We start from the raw sequence: 20,386 nt of genomic DNA, 5'->3' as shown, positions 1-20,386 counted from the left end.
AGTGAGAAGCATTTACTTGCCAGTGTTCATTGTGATAAGAAGGTTGATACTTCAAATAATTTATTGCTGCTTTATAGTATACATAATTAAATGAAGAAACATGTTAAACTCAAGGGAATTTTTAATAGTTACTTGCAATTGTTATTGCAGGCAACAACTTGTACATGATTTTATTTCCAAATCCACAAAAAAACAAATTTTATACAAATCAGCACTGTAAAAATGTCAATTACAGCCCCAGAGGCTTTGCTGGCAGAATAATTGTCTAAATTCTAGGATATGGGAAACAGGTTTTTTCTGGAATCATCTTTTTTTTTTTTCATTTTCTTTCTTTTTTTTTTTTTACAAAAAAAAATTTACAAGTGAAATGTTACTACAAAACTTTTTATAAGGAATTTTTGCAAAACATTTACATTTTACCATCAACTATTTCTGTTTTAAAATCATTATGTAGATTTAATACCCTATGCTGCACATCAATTTATGTGGGATGACAACTTAGTGACATGCATAAAAAAACACCACAAGGCATTAAAATGAAGACTTAAATACAAATATTGTTGCAATAAAACAGTTATAAAATTGAAAAATAGGACCTAAACATCATGCTTATCTAAGTTTGACAAATTAACTTTTTCTCCTAGATTACACACTTTTATTACTGCTCTCATGAGAGTGTGATAAATAATGACTTAACATCAAGTTCTAATGTAATCAGCAACACATACACAAACCTAACCAAAGAAAGTATACTGTAAGAAAAAACTATTCTAACACTGGAGTTCTACCATGATAAATACATAGCTTTGCACTGATAATTACAATAAAGAAAAGTTTTATAACGGTGGCAAAGGGAATGAACAGTGAAATGCCATTAAATATGACTCTACTGCACATCTGTGCCCTATTACTTATAACAGCTATATCCCACTGAGTCAAATAAAGGACATTGAAATTTACGATTCTTATAAGACAGAAAAGTGGATTCAGAATGGTATGCAGAACAGACTGTCAAAATATTTCTAATTTCAGTGGTGAAATGTGCACCTGCTAACACAAATTAATGTATTTTATATGCCATAAAGCTATCCAGATTCCGTTTGTTAAATTTATAATAGGCCTCATTGTTGATTAAAAACAACTTCCATTTCTGATGATCATACCCAGGTATGCATTAAAACTGGTTCATGGAATAATGGTGCAGAGAGCTCATACTTGGTATTAACAACAACAAAAAGTGTCACTTTGAGGAAACATGATTCAAACATTAGGAAAGTTTCTTTGCATAAAAAAATTTATAGCACTGATTGTGTAGCATAATGATAAAATATATATTTGATGTTTCAGCTCCTATATAATAAAATTAAAATTAACACTACCAAATGCTCCTCTGTACCAAACAAAACAACAAACTGATTCTGATGTTTTAAAGCCAGATACATCAGTTGTTAAGAGTACATTAAATAAAATATACAAAACAATTTACAAAATCCAACTAAAATTTAAAGACTTTGTTACAAGTCTACAAAAGCTTTAAGAAACTTGAAATTTATAACCACAGTGTAAAAATTTTTTTTTCCTTTAATCTCAAAGCTTTTTTATACAAACTGAAAGCACAAAAGACCTTCAGTTTTATATAACGCTACAAAGGGCTGGCCTAAAGTGTACATAGTGTAAACAGTGATCATTACAGTATTTCTCCTTCATCAAAAATACAAGAAACATCACAATTTTGGAAGAGAATTCGCAAGAGTAGTACTTTTCCTGAAATAAAATAGAGAATGCACAAGAAAACACGTACCTTTATTTAAACGGTCCCCAAACGAATAATGTTAATAAACCAGGCAGTGAAAAATTTTAGTTTTCAAATGGTCAATTCCAATTCCATTATGTTTTCACATAAGTACATTTTTAAAGTAAGAAATATCTTACTAAATAAATACTTAAGCTGTTGGTATAATCCAAATTTTTTTTTCAAGACTTTTTGGCCATCTTTCCTATAAGACCCTTGCATAAACAATAAAATACAATGGTTTCCTTTAGTCACTTATTTGAAAATCATTCTGATTTTTAAAAAATAACCTGCTTCATAATATCACATTATTATAAATCTGTTAGGCTGTCTTTTTAGGGAAAATTCAGTTATTGGCATAACATAAAGACATTTCTATGTTATAAATTCGTAACCAGCCTTCTAACACAGTACTAGAAATAAATGAGATTGGCTAAATTTTAGTAGAGAGGAAAACAGAAATTGTAATGTAGTTAAAATAACTTTCTGCCGGCCTTAAAAAAAAGGTGTGATAATTCCTTCTTTGGCTACCAAGTCAAAGCATAAAGAATTCTGCACATTGTCAACATAACTCATATTTACAGAATATGAAACTACAGAATGATTTATACTCTATGCAAATATTTCCAATATAAACATTTAAAATGAATTTTGTGGTTCAACCTAGGGTTAGGAATATAATCAAATCCTAACTTCAAAACTTTACATGTTAAGTTGCCTCATTTTATTTTTCTGAAGCTATTATGAGTTTTGTTTTAACACCCTCCCCACCCCAGTATTTTCCTAAGGTTTCAATCTAAAATTTAACCTAAAGTTTAGCTCTAAGTTCCTCTTGTGTCTCCAAATGGAGAAAGTAATTGGACTTCACTGATTGTCTGCATACACACTACTATAATGTAGTGGTAATAAAGATCTGAGCTGCATCTCAGATTACTTTTTTGGAACTTACCTAATTCAACTGTTGAAGATTTTCTAACATTTAGAAAAGACGGCCAAAACTATTTTCAGTTGATTTTCCAAAAACAAGCTAAGGAAATAAAGTATTATCCCTATCATCAATTAACTATCTGTTTTCTGTGCTATAGGAAAAAAAAAAAAAAAACTACATAAAATTATTACTGACTGAATTTATAACAAAGTACTTCCAAAGAAAACAAGTCTAATTAATTAAGGTCCAGCCTGCAAACTACTGAGGTCTGTCTTTTTAAACAGGTTAACACATGATGTTAAGAGAGGGGGAAGATTCAGATTAAGGATTATGTGATTTATTTCCAAGTAACTACAACTTATAGTATGGAGGAAATACTTTTCTGTTTCCAGTACATCAGTTTGATTTTTGTATTTTTAAAAATTCGACACTTCACGTGTTGACCCAAAATCTTGGAATACTTAAAGAAGCCAAGAATGAAAACATGATTTCCTACTCTAATCCACTCGACCAGCCCATTTCCAGATTTTCAAAGGTGTGTAAACTTAAGTGCAGCACTAGAGGTCTCTGTTATAAATAACTTTTCAGAATTCTTCCATGTTGGTTGAAACATTGGGAGTTGCTGGGTTTGAATCTTGAGAAATGGCTGCAACTGTGACAATTCTTGGAGAGCCAAGCACCTCTGTAACAGATGAGTCCAGTTCTCCCGAGGTAACAATGGCAAGAGCTGTCCCACCACCTTTCTTATTCTGGTGCGTTTTGACATGTTTGGAGAGGTGATCACTCCGCATAAACCTTTTGGAACATTCTGGGCATTCAAATCTCTTTTCACCTGAACAAAAAAATAGTAAATGAAGTCATACACATTTTATTTAAATGAAATTATAATTTTAAATAATTTCTCTTTTGATCATACTGTACTTTTGTTTAATTTCTGACTAATTGCAAAATAGTTTTTTCCTGTTTTTATTTTAAAATGCCATCAAACAAGAGGTGCCTGGGTGGTGCAGTCGGTTAAGTGTCCACTCTTGGTTTCAGCTCAGATCATGATTTCAGGGTCATGAGATCAAGCAGCGTGTTGGAGTCTGTTTAAGCTTCTCTCTCTCCCCCCCCCTCCCCTGACCACACTCTCTCAAATAAATGAATCTTTATTTTTTTTATTTTTTTTTATTTTTTTTTAAATTTTATTTATTTATGATAGGCACACAGTGAGAGAGAGAGAAGCAGAGACACAGGCAGAGGGAGAAGCAGGCTCCATGCACCGGGAGCCCGATGTGGGATTCGATCCCGGGTCTCCAGGATCGCGCCCCGGGCCAAAGGCAGGCGCCAAACCGCTGCGCCACCCAGGGATCCCATAAATGAATCTTTAAATAAAAATTAAAATAAAATGCTATCAAACAAGCAGGGCTGTATAGGAGAAAGAGCATGTGATTGGCAATCAATGACCTGAGTTAATGTCCTGATTCTACTAAGGCCTAGAAGTAGAGCTGGAGCAAATTCAATAACTACTCTGTTTACCCATCTACGAAATAAGGATTTCTAACAGATAATCTCAAAAAACTCTTTCAGGTATAATATATAATGTTCAAGGCTTATGTCTACTCTTCCTTAAAAACTGTCTCCGTTTTAATTATAATGCCGAGATACATAAACTATCTTAGAACTACTTAAAATAAAGCCAGTTAATAATTTAATAGTGTACTGAGTTTCTTCATAAGGCAAAAATGAGAGTCAGGCAAATACTCCATTTAGAATTTAATTGAGTTTTGAGGTCTTACAGAGTAAGGCTGTTAGGTTCTTGCATACAAAGTGATCTTAAATATGCTCTCCTCAAGACGTAAGACAGTTGAGAGGAACTAACTACTTCTCTGTTTTGGAATAAAAACTAGATGTTAACTAAAGAGAAAAATGTAGGACCCCTGGGTGGCTCAGTGGTTGAGCGTCTACCTTTGGCTCAGGTCGTGATCCCAGGGTCCTGGAATCAAGTCCCACACAGGCTCCCTGCAGGGAAGCCTGCTTCTCCTTCTGCCTAGGTCTCTGCCTCTCTCTGTGTCTCTCATGAATGAATAAATAAAATATTTGAAGAAAAAATAAAGAGAAAAAACGCATTTCACTTGTGTGTGTCATGAGTGTAGTGAACAAAAATTTGGTGAAGTGGTATAACATCATGTTTACCATGGATCAACTATTTGCTTTAGTCTTTCCCTCTAAAAATTGTTAGGGGAAAGAAATGTTTTCCAAGTCTGATACTAGAATTTGAATCCTAAGAAAATTCAGTTTGGCTGACTTCTTTACTTAGCTCTACTTTTAACTTATCAGTAGAAAATCTATAGGCTCAACTTGCTCTATATCAGATAATCTTCCCTCTTTGTGTTTGCTTTTATTTTAAAAAAAATTACACTGACAGTAATTCACTGAACTTTTCTCTTTCAGTCTTGGAAAATTAGATGAAAGGATAAATACATGGTTTAGACGAAATTCTCAAAAAAAATTTGGATTTTCTGAACACTGATACTTAGACAAGGGCAAAACATGATTAAATGCAGTTTTTAGGTTAAGATCAATCTTGAATTCTACCTTCAAGTCTCTCATTTTATTTTAAAAGAAAAATTCACAGCTTACAAATTTTAAAGCTGGAAAAAATCTTAAAGATCTTATTTTACATTTTTCATCTTATAAATGAGTAAGCTGAGGATCAGAAATTAATTAATCTTCTTGGGAATCATACAACTTATTAATATCACAGCAGGATTCAAGGCACTGTAATTCTGGTTTGGGCTTTTTATGCTAATCATCAAAGTGCAATTAGAGACCTCCATTCTTTTATAGCAACAATGGCCAAGAATAGAAAGAAATCAGGTGGATCACCTGATCAGGTGGATCTTGTGTCTTGCTTGAAGACACAAGATCATTTAGTAAGTACTGACTCAACTGGCTGGATCAAGCTGTACATAGCAGCTGTTTAGTCTTTGCTAAGCTGTAATGTTCATGAACTCAATCATTTTGAACAAATATCTGTGCAACATCTATAATGTGCCAGGCACTAGTGATACAAAAATGAACAAGAAGAGACTGACACTTTAAGAAGTTCTATTATTTTGAGACAGTCATTTGCAATCACGTGGAGCTCTTAATATCAACTGAGAAATAAATTCAAGTCCCAGCTACTATAGTGGCAAACTACATGGGATATCATGGTGACATGGTTTGTATGTGGACCTTTTAGTCTGTCTACTTCTAACTGGTGTGGGTGTCAATTAATTTTAAGTAATAAAAGTTGGCTAGAATCTCAAGTTTAATAAATTATGTTGCACAATTTAACATTAGGGAAATGACATTTCAGTTTGCTACTCCTTTCCACAAAGAAGTGTGTTTTCTGTAGTGGCAGACAATTTCTAAATTTCTTACTGTTAGCAAATGTTATCAATATACTTTATCTCAAGGAGGTCAGAGTTCTGGTACTAATATAATACAGTGTCTCTTCCTTATATTTATAATTGTCTTAAATATTTTATAATTATTCTTGAGTTTATTACTTTTATGATTAGTGCAACAAATTACTGCAACTTGGTATTAATTACTTATTATTTATAACTTGGTATTATAATTAATTACTTAATTACTTATAATAAGCAGAAATGGCCTCCAAAGATGTCTATGACTTAATCCTTGGAATTTGTGAATGTTTTATTAGATGGCAGAAGGGATGATATAACTATTACAGGGGTTAGTACAGAAAGATTATTCTGACTTATTTGAGTGGGCCCAATCTAATCACACGAGATCTTAAAAGCTGAGTTTTTTTCAGCTGGAGTCAGAGTTGCAATAGGAAAAATCAGAAACATTAGAAGTGGAAGGGACTTGACTTGCTATTGGTGGAGGGTACCACATGGAGAATATGACAAAGAATGTGGACAGCCTCCAGAAGCCAACAGCAGCTTCCAGCTGAAAGAGCCCAGATAACACCTTGATTTTTGACTTTATGAGATGCTAAGTGGAGGACCCAAGCCCAAACCTACTCAGATTTCTGACTTAAAGAAATTGTGACATAAAAAAAAAAACAAAAACGTGTTCTTTTACACTGTTAAATTTGAGACGGTTTGTTATGGCAGCAATAGAAAACTAAGAGTTACATAAGTTATAATCTTGAAAAAATTAAGGCCTAATAAGGAAATAAATGATAGCTGATCTACTATAGGATTCAAAATCTGTGAAGTATCTTCATTACAAGTATCCAAAGGTGATCTAGGATCATTCCCAAATTTTAGTTCTATAAGAAAATATCAAGAACATAACCCAAACAATTCTGGTTTAATAAACTGAGTACAGAAAGAAAGAATTGCTTGGGGCACCTGGGTGGTGCGACGATTTAAGCATCTGACTTGGTTTTGGCTCAAGTCGTGATCTCAGGGTCCTAAGATTGAGCCCCAAGTCGGACTCTGTGCTCAGCGTGGAGTCTGCTTGAGATTCTCTCTTCCCTCTTCCTCTGTCCCTTCCACTCATGCTCCACTCATGCTCTCTCTCTAAAATAAATAAATCTTAAAAAAAAAAAATGCTTCTTTGACCTAGGTTATTTAGAGAATGCCATGTTATATTACATGATTGTTAAAATATAGTAGTCTTTTACAAGAGGACTTAAGTAGAAAATTCATATTTAGAAACTACATTAGATTACTTCCTAATGTAATATTCCTAACAGTAATTTTTCTCAAAAAAAGCTGCTGAGGGGTACCTGGGTGGCTCAGTCAGTTAAGCAACTGCCTTTAGCTTAGGTCATGATCTCAGGATCCTGGGATCAAGCCCCATGTCAGGCTCTCTGCTCAGTGGGGAGCCTGCTTCTCCCTGCCCCTGTGCCCCTTCCCCTGTTTGTGCTCTCTCTCAAATAAATAAAATCTTAAAAAAAAAAAAAAAGAAAAGAAAAAGCTGAGATTTTCAATGGAATCACAGGTTTGAATGAATGCAATAAACCAGATCTTTTAAGTTTAATTTATTTGAAGTACCATCAAGAGCCAACTATTTCGCTGTCATAGTTCTGCCTGTAATCTGGTTTTCAACATGCTGCCTCAAATCTAAGCTAATACAATGTATAAAACATACTTTACGAATTAATGTTATTTCTGTTTGTAATGGTAACATATAGACTAAAATTAATTTTTAATATTAATATTTATAAATTAAAATTTACAAATTAAAATTAATTTCAGGAACTAAGTGACTGTATTGGTTTCCCCAGGCTTTTGTAAGAAAATAACACAACCTGAGTGGCTTCAAATGATAGATATTGATGTCTCTCACAGTTCTGGATGGTTAGATGTCCAAAATGAAGGTGTCAGTAAAGCAATGCTCCCACCAAAGACTCTAGAGAAGAATTTTTCCATGCCTCATCCTAGCTTTAGTGACTTCTAGCAATCCTTGGCCTTTATTGCCTTGTAGCTGTCTCTCTCTAATCTCTGCCTCTGTCTTCACGCAGCCTTTCCCCGTGTCTCTGCATCTTCTCCCTTCTTACAAAGATACCAGTTTATTTACGCCCGCTAGGTCCTAAATCTTAGGTACATGGTATGACTTCATCTTTATTTAATCTGCAAAAAACTTATTTCCAAATAAAGTCACATTCATCAAGGATTAGGATTTGAACATCTCTAAGACACACAATTCAACCCACTAGATTCTTTTAAATGTCTGGCATTTGTTATAACTAGGTAAAAAAACATACCCCTTAGCTCATGAATTACTTTCACCAAATATTCACAGGTAGCATATACAGTTGATCTTTGAACAAGGGGTTAGAAACACTGACCCCCTATATCTACAAGTTGAAAATTTGTACATAACTTTTCACTACCCCAAAACTTAGCTACTGATAAAGGCCTATAAATACTGACTGGAAGCCTTACCAATAGCACGAACATATTTTGTGTTAATTATATATTGTATCCTAACAATAAAGTAAAGAAAGGAAAACATTACTAAGAAAATCGTAAGGAAGAGAAAATGCACTTGCAGTACTTTAGGGTATTTAAAAAAAAATCTACATATAAGTGGACCCATATAGTTCAAACCTGTGCTATTCAAGGGTCAACTATATACAATTTTTTAGTATATAGTATATAGCTCTGCACAACTTTTATAATCTACATTAAAGATGTAATTTTTTTGATTTGTTCTAAGAAGCCTAGTTATTCAAACTGGGAGGCTTTTTGGATCCCTTCAACTCTCTCCTCCAATACATTCAACTTAACAGTCCCTCTTAGACACATTTTTTTTTTTTAACCTACCCAGCCTAAAGTATCTAAACAAATCTCTTCATGAGCACCCTCAATTCTATCATTACTTGGGGATAAAAGTAAATTAAAAGGGGGGATCTATAATAATTTCAGAGAAATCATGTGACTTAAATTTTCTTGAGGTAGAAGAATTACGAGTAAAGAGAGGCTGAGTGGGAAAGACAATGGAAATAAGACTTAAATATTTTTAAGTCATCTCTGCCCAACACAAGGCTCGAACTCACAACTCTGAAATCAAAAGTCTCACACTCCACCAAACAGACCCAGTCAGATGCCCCAGTAAGATTTGGATAATTATTAAAATAATGAAGAATCTGACCAAAAACAAATAGGAATCCAAATGCTATTCTGATTGATGAGCTGACATTTGAGACTGACTTTATAGGGACATCAATTTACATAATGAATAACTTCATTTCCTCCTTCAGCAATTATTCATTTGAATATAGAAATCATTTGGTCAATTTTATTACAAATGCTTATTTATTTATTTATTTAAAAGATTTTATTTATTTATTCATGGGGGGGGGGCGGAGGGAGGGAGGGGCAGAAACACTGGCAGAGGGAGAAGCAGGCTCCACGCAGGAAGCCCGACGTGGGACTGGGACTGGGTCCCAGGTCTCCAGGACCACACCCCAGGCTGTAGGCGGAGCTAAACCACTGCACCACCGGGGCTGCCGTCTCTCTCTCTTTCCTTCTGCCCCTAAACCCTGAGCTTGCTCTCTCTGTTGTCTCTCTCTCTCTCCTTCTGCCCCTAAACCCTGAGCTTGCTCTCTCTGTCATATACATACATAAATAAATATTTAAAAGAGAGGAGGAAAAACTCACATTCCCAGGTTAATAAAAACTGAAGAATGTATTGCTAGCAGATTTGCAGCTTGATTATTTTAAAATGTGAATTGTAATCCTAAAAGCAGGTGGGCACTAAGAAAATATATTAATACTATATAGAGAAATGACAAGGGTATTAAAAAATAACACACAAGGAATATTTAATACCAAATACTAATAATAGAGGAATACAAGAACAAAAAAGACAAAAGACATGTAGAAAACAAATACCAAAATGACAGAAGTCCTCATCAGTAATTGTATCACTTGTGAAAGTATTAAAGGTTCTGATTAAAAGGCAGAGGTTGCCAGAATGAACTAAAGAAAAACATGGTCCAACTATATGCTAAAAGAGGCTCACTTCATTTATTTATTTTTTTAAGATTTTATTTATTTATTCACGAGAGACAGAGAGAGACAGAGAGAGGGGCAGAGACACAGGCAGAGGGAGAAGCAGGCCCCATGCCAGGAGCCCGACGCAGGACTCGATCCCGGGACTCCAGGATCTTGCCCTGGACCCAAGGCAGGTGCCAAACTGCTGAGCCACCGAGGGATCCCAGAGGCTCACTTTAAACTCAAACATGCATAGGCTAAAAGTAAAAGGATGGAAAAAAGATGTATCATGCAAAAGAGAGCTGAAATAATTATATTAATAATGCAGCAACGTGATAAAAATAGTTACTACTGACAAGAATCCTTTATAATGATAAAAGACTCACTCCCTCAAGAAGATATAGCTACTATAAATATATATGCACCTAAGAACAGAGCCCCAAAACAAACTATGAGAAAACAGAATTGAAGGGAGGTAGACAATTCTACAATATACTTATCCTTCTCCAATAAGCCTCTTTTTAACTGGTAGCAGTGATCACTATTATCTCTTTTCTCACATTTAATAATCACCAAGTCCTGTCAATTTTTTTACACTATTAATTTTTGATCTGGCCTCACATATTCTTACAAATTTGGTTCTAGTTAAGATCTTGTCAACAATCCCTATCGTCTTCACTAAGTGGTCTCAAAATTATTCCATATAAGTCTCTTCTCCCTACAAATACCAAATGTCTAAAATAAAAAGATGACCATCTGATTAACTGCTGAAAACTTTTAGTGGTTCCTCATTTCCTAAGGCTGTGGGAAAAACAAAATTAAATAGTGTATAACATACTATGATAACCAATCTCTGTCTACCATTAAAAAAAATCTACTGTCATAAATATTATCATTCCAAACACTGAACTGCCTGCCTGCAGGTCCTGACATATGATACTTTCTTTTTTTTGTAAGAATTGGGATTTTAGTTCAGGCTAAAAATTTTGACTCTGCTCCACTTACTTACTAGCCATGTAATTTTGGGCAACTTCTCTCTTCAATTCTGTTTCTTCATTTTTAACTAGGAATAACAGAGATACCTATTTTATGTTACTGGTCAAAGGATTAAAAGAGAAAATGAATGAAAAAAAAAAAAGCATTTAGAAAACTCCCTGGGCACTGAAAGGACTCAGAAATATTAGTTGTGGCTGTTGCTGCCTGTCTGAGTTTGTTTACTCTACTGTTCCCATGGCTCCTTCTTACTCATCAATAATCACTTAACTTGGCTCAAGGAATGAAGTTTGGGCCTTAGTAAAGAAATCAACCTCATAAGACTTAAGTTTAGTCCTTATTTATAAAACGATAGGGTTGCATGAAATCATTTTTACGAGTTCCTCTAGCTATAAATCCTATTATCCTTGGAAGAGTTAAGAGAAGTGCTGTATGTTAGATACTGAGGCATATGTATGAGGCTGAAAAGAAAATGGTTTTCGATTTTTAAAAAGAGAGAGAGAAGAAGAAGAAAAAGAAGAATCATAATCTCTCCCTTTTTACGTTACAATTTCTCAAAGAGGAGTTTGTCTCCCACTTCAAAACCTTATGTTTTCATTTATACAGAGTAAAATCACTCTTTTTTGGTATACGGCTCTATGAATTTTGACAAATGTATTAAATCACTTAGTCATCTTCAAAATAAAAATATGGAAGTTGGTATCACTTCCAAAAATTCTTCAGGATGCCTCCTTATAGTTGGGTTCTTTTCTCCCTTATGCCCTAGAAAACAATAATCTGTTCTCTATCTCTGGAGTTTTTAATTTCCATATTATGTCATATATAAGTGAAATCATACAATAGGTAGTCTTTTGATGGTGGGATCGCTCACTTAACACAAAGCATCTGAATTTCATCATTGAGGTTGTATTAATAATTCATTACTCTCTGTTGGAGGCAGTACTCTGTTGTTTTTCTACATGTGGCTGGTCAATTCTGACAAATGGTCAAACCATTTCTTGAAGACTGTTCTTTCTCCATAGAATTATTGTTGCATAATATGTGTGTGGGTCAATTTCTGAATTCTCTTTTTGGTCTTATCTATGTGTCCTTCTTTTTCACCAAAACCTCACAGCATTGAAATACTGTAGCTTTATAAGAAAATTTAAAATCATTTAATGTCAATCAGCTAACTTTGTTTTCTAAAAACTGTTTTGACTATCCTAATTGTTTTGCCTTTCATATAATTTTTAGAATCAACTTGTTAAGATCTACAAAATACTCCTGCAATTTTAAGAAGGAATGCACTGAATCTGCATATATATATATATGGAGAACTGATATCAAAACAATATGGGCCATGGAATCCACTAAATTGTATATGTCTACATGAATAAATCATCTTTAATTCTTTCATCAATGTTTAGTTTTCAATATAGGTATCTTGCATATATTTTGTTAGACTTACAACAAAGTATTTTATTCTTTTCACCCTATTAAAAATGACACTATTAAGCTACTTGTATCTAGTTGTTCATTGCTAGTATGTAATTAAGACAATTCATCATATATATATTTTTCATATAAATTTATTTTTTATTGGTGTTCAATTTGCCAGCACATAGAGTAACACCCAGTGCTCATCCATCAAGTGCCCATTACCCAGTCACCCCCACCCCCTGCCCACCTCCCCTTCCACCACCCCTTGTTCGTTTCCCAGAGTTAGGAGTCTTTCATGTTCTGTCTCCCTTTCTGATATTTTCCACTTATTTTTTCTCCTTTCCCCTTTATTCCCTTTCACTATTTTTTATATTCCCCAAATGAATGAGACCATATAATGTTTGTCCTTCTCCGATTGAGTTATTTCACTCAGCCTAATACCCTCCAGTTCGTTCCATCCATGTCGAAGCAAATAGTGGGTATATTAACCTTGTATCTTGCAATCTTGCCAAACACACTTATTAGTACAAACAGCTTTTTTGTAGATGCCAAGGTATATCTAAATAGACACTTATTGTTGTCTGCAAATAAAGACACTTATTTTATTAGAATCTGTGTGGGTTTTTTTTTCCTGCTTATTGCACTAGGTAGGACTTCTAGTACTAGTGAAGAGAGTGATAAAAATCAGCCATCTTGGGGCACCTGAGTGGCTCAGCCGGTTAAGTGTCCAACTTTAGATCTCAGCTCAGGTCTTGATCTCAGGGTTGTGAGTTCAAGGCCTGTAATGGGCTCCATGCCAACTTAAAAAAAAAAATCAGATACCTTTTCCTCATTCCTGATTTTATATATAAGTATTAGGTCCTTCATCTGTAAGTATGATATTAACTATAGCTTTCTTACAGGGACGCCCAAGTGGCTCAGTGTTTGAGTGTCTACCTTTGGCTCAAGGCGTGATTCCAGGGTTCTGGGATCGAGTCCTGCATCGGGCTCTCTGTGAGGAGCCTGCTTTTCCATCTGCCTAGGTCTCTGCCTCTCTGTCTCTCATGAATAAATAAAATCTTAAAAAATATATATATATATATAATTTTTTATAAATGTCCTCTACTTAAGGATATAACCTTAAATTCTTAGTATGCTGAGAATTTGTATCAAACTGAATGCAGATATTACCAAATACTTTTTGTATATATATTTAAGTAATCATGTGATTTTTTCCCCCTTCTGTTAATATGGTAAATTATTTCAACTAATTGACTTTAAAATGTTCACTCAGCCTTTCATTCCTGAGTCATGATACATTATTCTTTTAATATATTACTGGACTTGGTTTGATATTTTGTTGAGGATTCTGACATTTGTATTTATGAGGCTACTGGTCTGCTTTTTTTCCCCCCAGTAATGTCTTTGTCTGGCTTTGGCATCATGGTAATGAAGGCCTCATAAAATAGTTACGAAGTGTTCCCTCATTTAGTCTCTAAAAAAGATTGTACAGAACTAGTATCATTTATTACTTAATACAGAATTTTTCAATAAAACCATCTGAACCTAGGATTTTTCTTTGTCAAAAGTTTTCCCTAAAACTCAATTTCTTTAATAGATATGGTACTATTCATGTTATCTATTTCTTCTTGAGCAAGTATTGGTCATTTGTGTCTCTTAAGGAGTTGGTCCATTTCATCTAAGTTCTCTAATTCAGAGTATAGAATTATTCACAGCATTCCTCTATTATTATATTGTCTATAGGGGCTCTCCTCTTCCATTCCGGGCATTGATAAATTTTCTTTGTCAGTCTAGCTAAAGACTCACCAATTTTATTTTTTCAAAGAAAACTAATTTTCGATGACTAATTTTCTCTATTAGATCATTTTTCTATTTTCAATTTCATTTATTTTATCCTATTTATTAATCCCTAACTTCCTGTTTTGGGTTTAATTCATTTGTTTTTTTCTTAGTGAAGATAAACTTATTCTACTGAAGAATTATTGACTAATGATTCTTTGTTACTTTGTTACCCTTTGTTACTAATAAAAGCACTCACTGCCATAAATGCCCTCCAAATACTGTTATATCTATATCCCACACATCTTGGTATGTCTTTTCATTCAGTTGAGAGTATTTTCTAATCTCCCTTGAGATATCCCCTTGACCTACAGGGTTAATCAGAAATGTGTTGGTTAGTTTCCCAAATTTGGATTTCTCAGATGTTTTTGTTACTGACCTCTAGTTTAATTTTCTTATGATCTGAGCATACTTTGCATAATCTCTACTCTTTTAATTTGTTAAGGTATAACTTATGGCACAGAATATGGTTTATCTTCCAGAATGTTCTATGTACTTATGAATAAATTTAAGTATTTTTGCAATTGGCTTGAGTACTCTATGAATGTCAATTAGGGCAAATTGATAATGTTCCATACTCTTTCTACTTTTCTACTTGTATCAATTATTATGAAAAGAGTATCAACTCTACAAGAGTAGTTTGTGGATTGCTCTAGTTTACCTTTCAGTTTTATCAGGTCTTGCTTTATAGATTTTAGAACTGTTACTAGATGCCTATTACAATTAGAATTGTTATCCCTTCATGTAAAACGAGCCATTCCATCATTACAGAATGTCTTGTCATACCTAGTAATTTTCACTGTTTTATGAAGTCTACTTTGCTATATTAATATAGAACTTAAGTTTTCTTTTGATTAGTAGTCTTTGCATGGCATGTATGTTTTTCCTATACTTTTAAATTTATCCATATTATGATCTTTTAAGTGGGTTTTTCGGTACACACTATTTAATTTTAATTTTTAATGCAATCTAATAACCTCTATATTCTGTTAGGTTTAGACCATTAACATTGTATATAATCACTTATTTGATTAGATTTAAATCCATAATTTTGTTGTTTTCCATTTCTATCCTGTTTTTCATTTTTGTTTTTCCTTTCTCTTTCTTTTTGATTATGTGAATATTGTTTAGCATACTATTTTAATTTATTACCCTATCACCCCGGAATCTCTGTATTTTTGGTAATTGATAAAGGAATTACAATATATATAGCTAACTTTTCACAATATATATACTGTGTTCTATATTTTCACACTAAAACAAAGAAGCTTTTCAATCATACAGGTTTCCTTACCCTCCCCACTTTCCATTATATTTACCAAATATATTATATTCACATATATTAAAGACTCACCACTACTAAAATTTTTCCTTTAAACAAACACATTTTTTAAAAATTTAAGCAGAGGTACAATAGACTGCTTTATGTATTTTGTTTTTTTGTGTTAAATTCCCAATTCTCCTCTGGTATCCTTTCCCTTCAGCCTAAAAAAAACTTTAAGTACTTCTTTTGGAGTAGATCTGATGACGACAAATTCTTAGATTCTCTTCATCTGAAAATATTTTTGTCTTTCTTATTGAGGACACTTTCGCTGGGTATAAAATGCTGAGTTGGCGATTCTTTTTTTCTTTCTTTTTTTTTTTAAGTCCTCCAGTTTCTTAAGAGCATCATCCATCACTCAAATTTCTATTCCTCTATACGTTACATGTCATTTGCTTTAGGTTCCTTTCAGATTTTTTCCCTTATCTTTAATTTTTAGCAGATTATCGTATATCGGGCAGGATTCCTGTCAATTCCGGTTTGATATTCAATGAGCTTCATGAACCCATAATTTAGACCTAATATAGGAAATCTCAATCATTATTTTGTTAAATATTTTTCTATATCAATATTTCCCTCTTCTCCTTCTGGGACTCCAAGACACTAATTTTATAAGTTTCGCAGTTCCCTGAGACCCAGTTAATGTTTTCCACCTGATCTTTTTCTTCTGTTCTTCACACTGTGTAATTTCTAATGATCTGTTTTCAACTTCAATGATTCTTCCCTGTTATCTCTGTTGTTAAGCACATACAAGGAATTTTTAACTTTGCATAATGCATTTTTTTTCAGTTCCAAAATTACCATTTAGTTCTTTTTTAGAGCTTCAATTTTGCTTCTGGAAACTTCTGCCTTTTTATTTCAAACATATTTATCTTTACTCTATGGCTGATAGTTCTAACAGCTTCTTTATAGTCACTGTCTGATAATTCCAACATGTGGATCATCTTGACACAGTGAGATTTACTTAGGTTCACAATATGTCCAATAACTTTGGGTTGTATCCTAGACATTTTGGATATTATGTTAGAGTCACTCTGAGTCCTGTGGGGAATGTAAGTTTTTGTTTTAGTAAGTAACTGACCCATTCAGTTTCAGACTAATTCTATCTTGCCTTCTTTGGGCATGAGTTTCAATATTAATTTGTTTTCAAAGACTGTTATGTTAGGTCTGCTCAGCACATGCTGGCAATCAGGTGATGGGTTTATAAGATAGTTCAGTTCTTGAAGCCTTTATTATGGTTCTTTGGATCTGTTCTGTGAATGTACAGCTCAGGGGCGAGCACAGAATTTTTGTTCCGTTAATGAAATCAGGGATCACCTTTTACAGATCTCTGCAAAATTGCCCTCATGCCTTCTCAAACCCCAGGTGTCCTTCTTGGTTCCTCTGGCCAAAAAGCCAGAATTCTTAGGGCTTCCTATACTATTCTGCACATACATATGATTGCCATAACCTTCAGAGTAAAACGGCAAGAGAGAAAAATAAGAGTGATTCCCTCACATTCAATGAAAAACAAGGTTCTGGGGTCCTTTGGTCAGAGATACGAGTATTTTCTCAGGTTTTTTAGGTGTCTCTGCTGCCACTACTGCAGTGCAACCTACAAACAGGGCTGGCCTCAGAGCACAAGGGCCTCTTTTCTCAGTCCTCTGGGTGGATATATATATGGTGTTTGCTGTGACACTTGCTATTCAGTGCCCACAGGGTCGACGATAGGAGATAAAGGAGGGAAAAAATCCTATGAAACTCACTTGTGTTATGGAAAGTTATACAAGTTTTGATTGCATCAAATTTCTGAAGACTAGAATAGAGATTATTAAGGAAGAGGATGTATCTAGAAGAGAGCCAATCTATCTTCTGTAGAATTATGTAAAAGTTTCAGACTCAAAATGGGAAGAACAGGATATAAAATATATAATAGTAAATTAAAGTCTGTACATGGACTATTAATCCTACTATCAAAAAATTGGGTCAGAATATTTGATGGTTTGTATCTACTAAAATGTGGTCCCACAGTATATTACTGAATTTTGGTAATTAGGTATCTTGCAGTATAACTCAGTGTCCCTATCCAATTGCCTAGAATGAAAGTCACCAGTTCATAAAACTTGTTCCTTTACTTAAACATAGTTATCACAATCATCATCAACTTGAATAAAAGCAAAGGACCCTGGATAATTGAGGAAAGCCTGCAACATCAGAAAAAGGTAAGGTACAGACCAAAAAAAATTACCTTGGAGAAAATAGAAGATTTAAAAATATATATCTAGCTGGAAAACTCCGAGATTTTCAGTAAGCGCCTGCATTTCTACAATAAGAAGAGTATGCTATAAAAAATAATAGAAAGCACTCTTGGAAATTAAGAAAATATTCAAAAGAAATATCTGAATATAAAGTTAAGAAATCTCACAGAAACTAAAAGGTAAAAAGACAAAAAAAAATAAGTTGTAAGATATTAAAAAGAAATCAATATAGGGAGTCCAACTTACACGAAGTAAGACTGCAAAAAGAATGGAGAATAAAAAAGGGTGAATGAAAGAGGGTAGGAAGGGGATGAGGGAGAACCCAAAGTTGAAGAGTCCAACCAGTCTGCCCAATAAATGAAAAACTATACAACATACATAATTAGGAAATTAATTAGAACATAAAAATTATTAACAGAAGCTCTTACAGTCAAAAGAAAACCAGAATGGGAGTATGTCAAAAGCACAAGGAGGTAATCTAAAACAACTTCTAAAGTGGCCAAAGATGGAACAATCTGAGCAAGAAAATAATGACAATATTGGATTATAACCCCAAAATAAAATAAATACTCATGGGTCCATATAAATGAAAGATTAAATAAGCAAATAACTGGGGAAAAAGGTATAAATCTTCCTTGCACAAGAAACGAAACTGAAAATTGTACAAGGAAAGAGCAAAACAGAAACCACTTTTAAAACAGCAAAGTAACTGCTGTAGGCCAGAAATATTGAGAAATGCTAAAAGGGAAACATTAGAATTTTCTTTACAGAGAAATATGATATTTGCATAGACTCAAAGAATCCTCCTTCCCTAACCCACTCTTCTAATAAAGAGTATAGAAAGTACCAGAAAAAAAAAAAAAAAAAAAGAGTATAGAAAGAAAAAAAACAACAACTTCACAGTGGAGATACCTGGCATACACTATCTTAATGAATTCACCAGCAGTAAGACACACTGACATCGTATACTTCTTGATGAGATGAAAAAGCACAATGATGTCTATGATATACTTCTCAACAGTTCATAATCTCAGTCTAATCATGAGAAAATAAACCCAAATTGGAGGGTAGCCTACAAAGTACCTAATTTTCAAAACTGCCAAGGTAAGAAAAAAACAACAACAAAAAAAGAGTAAGGAAATTTCAGATTACAGGAGACTAAATAACCATAAGAAATGCAATGTGGTATTCTGAACTGAATCCTGGAACAGAAAAAGTATTATTTGTGGAAAGGTCTATAATTTAATAACTAATATTATACTAATTGTTAGCTTCTTAGTTTTCATAAGTTATGTGGATTATGTAGTATTAGACAAAGCTGCATAAAGGGTACATATGAACTCTCCATACTATTTTTACAACTTCTTCTGTAAGTGTAGAATTATTTCAAAGTAAAAATACAAATAAATAAGTAAATACGCTCTTAAAAGTTGACAGGAAAATCAGATCATCTACAAAAAAGTAAGAAAAGAGTAACAATGGACTTCATACTATTAAAACAGATGTAAGAAAAGGATAGAGTACTACCACTAATGTTTCAAGTATCATTTACAACCTAAGATTCTGTATTAGCCAAGCCATCTATTAAGTTGGAAAGCAATATAAAAACATTTTCAGACAAGTTACTTCCTAGAGCTGTACCGTAGGAAGCATTTCAGAATGTTTTACAGAATGAAGTAAACCAAGAAAAATGAAGGCAGAAGATCTTGAGAACACTTTATCAAAACAAATACAGCAGGGAAGAGAAGTCTCAAGATTATACCTATGCAAACTTATTAGAAAGCTGGAACCTTTGGATGGAGCTAATATTTTTCTTGAAAAGGTGAAGTAACAAAAGGAGGTGATAAAGTTAGCCAATGCAAGGGGGGGAAAGGCAATCAGAAACTTCAAGAAAAAACAGGAAAGGATATATAATCACTTATCACATCACATAGTATAAACATAATTATTGTTTATTTTGTTTATTGGTGTTTCACTTTAAGAACTAAACTAAGCTAGATGCCTGGTGACTAAACTAAACTAGGGATGCCTGGGTGGCTCAGTCAGTTAAGGGTCTGCCTTGGGCTCTGGTTATGATATCCGGAACAGGCCAGGGATCAAGCCCCAAGTTGCGCTACTTGCTCAGGGAGGTGTCTGCTTCTCCCTCTCCCTTTGCCCCACTCATGTTCTCTCTCAAATTAGTAAATAAAATCTAAAAAAAAAAAAAAAAAAAAAAAAGGAACTAAAGCTACTGAACAAAGGAACAGTGCTTATTGGAAAAAAGTAAACATTTTAACATCAAGAGAAAGAGAAGACGTAAAATTTTATGTAAGAGAGGTTAAGAGGTAAAACAATGGGGAATGAATGAAAGACATACATGCTAACATCTGTACCACATAGTGGTGAGTCAAGTGATAGCATGAGGCCTGC

The 20,386-nt window shown here is 33.7% G+C and overlaps 1 protein-coding gene across 2 annotated transcripts in view; it reads right to left on the bottom strand.

Annotated features, from left to right (window-relative positions):
• Positions 1–103: 103 nt before the first annotated feature.
• Positions 104–20,386, bottom strand: part of SP4 (Sp4 transcription factor) — a 77,900-nt gene continuing 57,617 nt past the window's right edge. Inside the window, exon 6 of one of the 2 annotated variants that reach the window (XM_041728201.1) lies at positions 104–3,552. In XM_041728201.1, the coding sequence (XP_041584135.1) occupies positions 3,305–3,552 (248 nt within the window). In that variant the 3' untranslated portion in view covers positions 104–3,304. Of the gene's footprint in view, positions 3,553–15,671; positions 16,259–20,386 lie in introns of those variants that run through there. The other variant, XM_041728202.1, reaches the window with a different exon arrangement.

This window comes from Vulpes lagopus, chromosome 13 (assembly GCF_018345385.1).
Source record: "Vulpes lagopus strain Blue_001 chromosome 13, ASM1834538v1, whole genome shotgun sequence".
Taxonomy (NCBI): domain Eukaryota; kingdom Metazoa; phylum Chordata; class Mammalia; order Carnivora; family Canidae; genus Vulpes; species Vulpes lagopus.
Note: the sequence above shows the minus strand (reverse complement) of the source record. Positions and strands in the feature narration are given on the sequence as shown.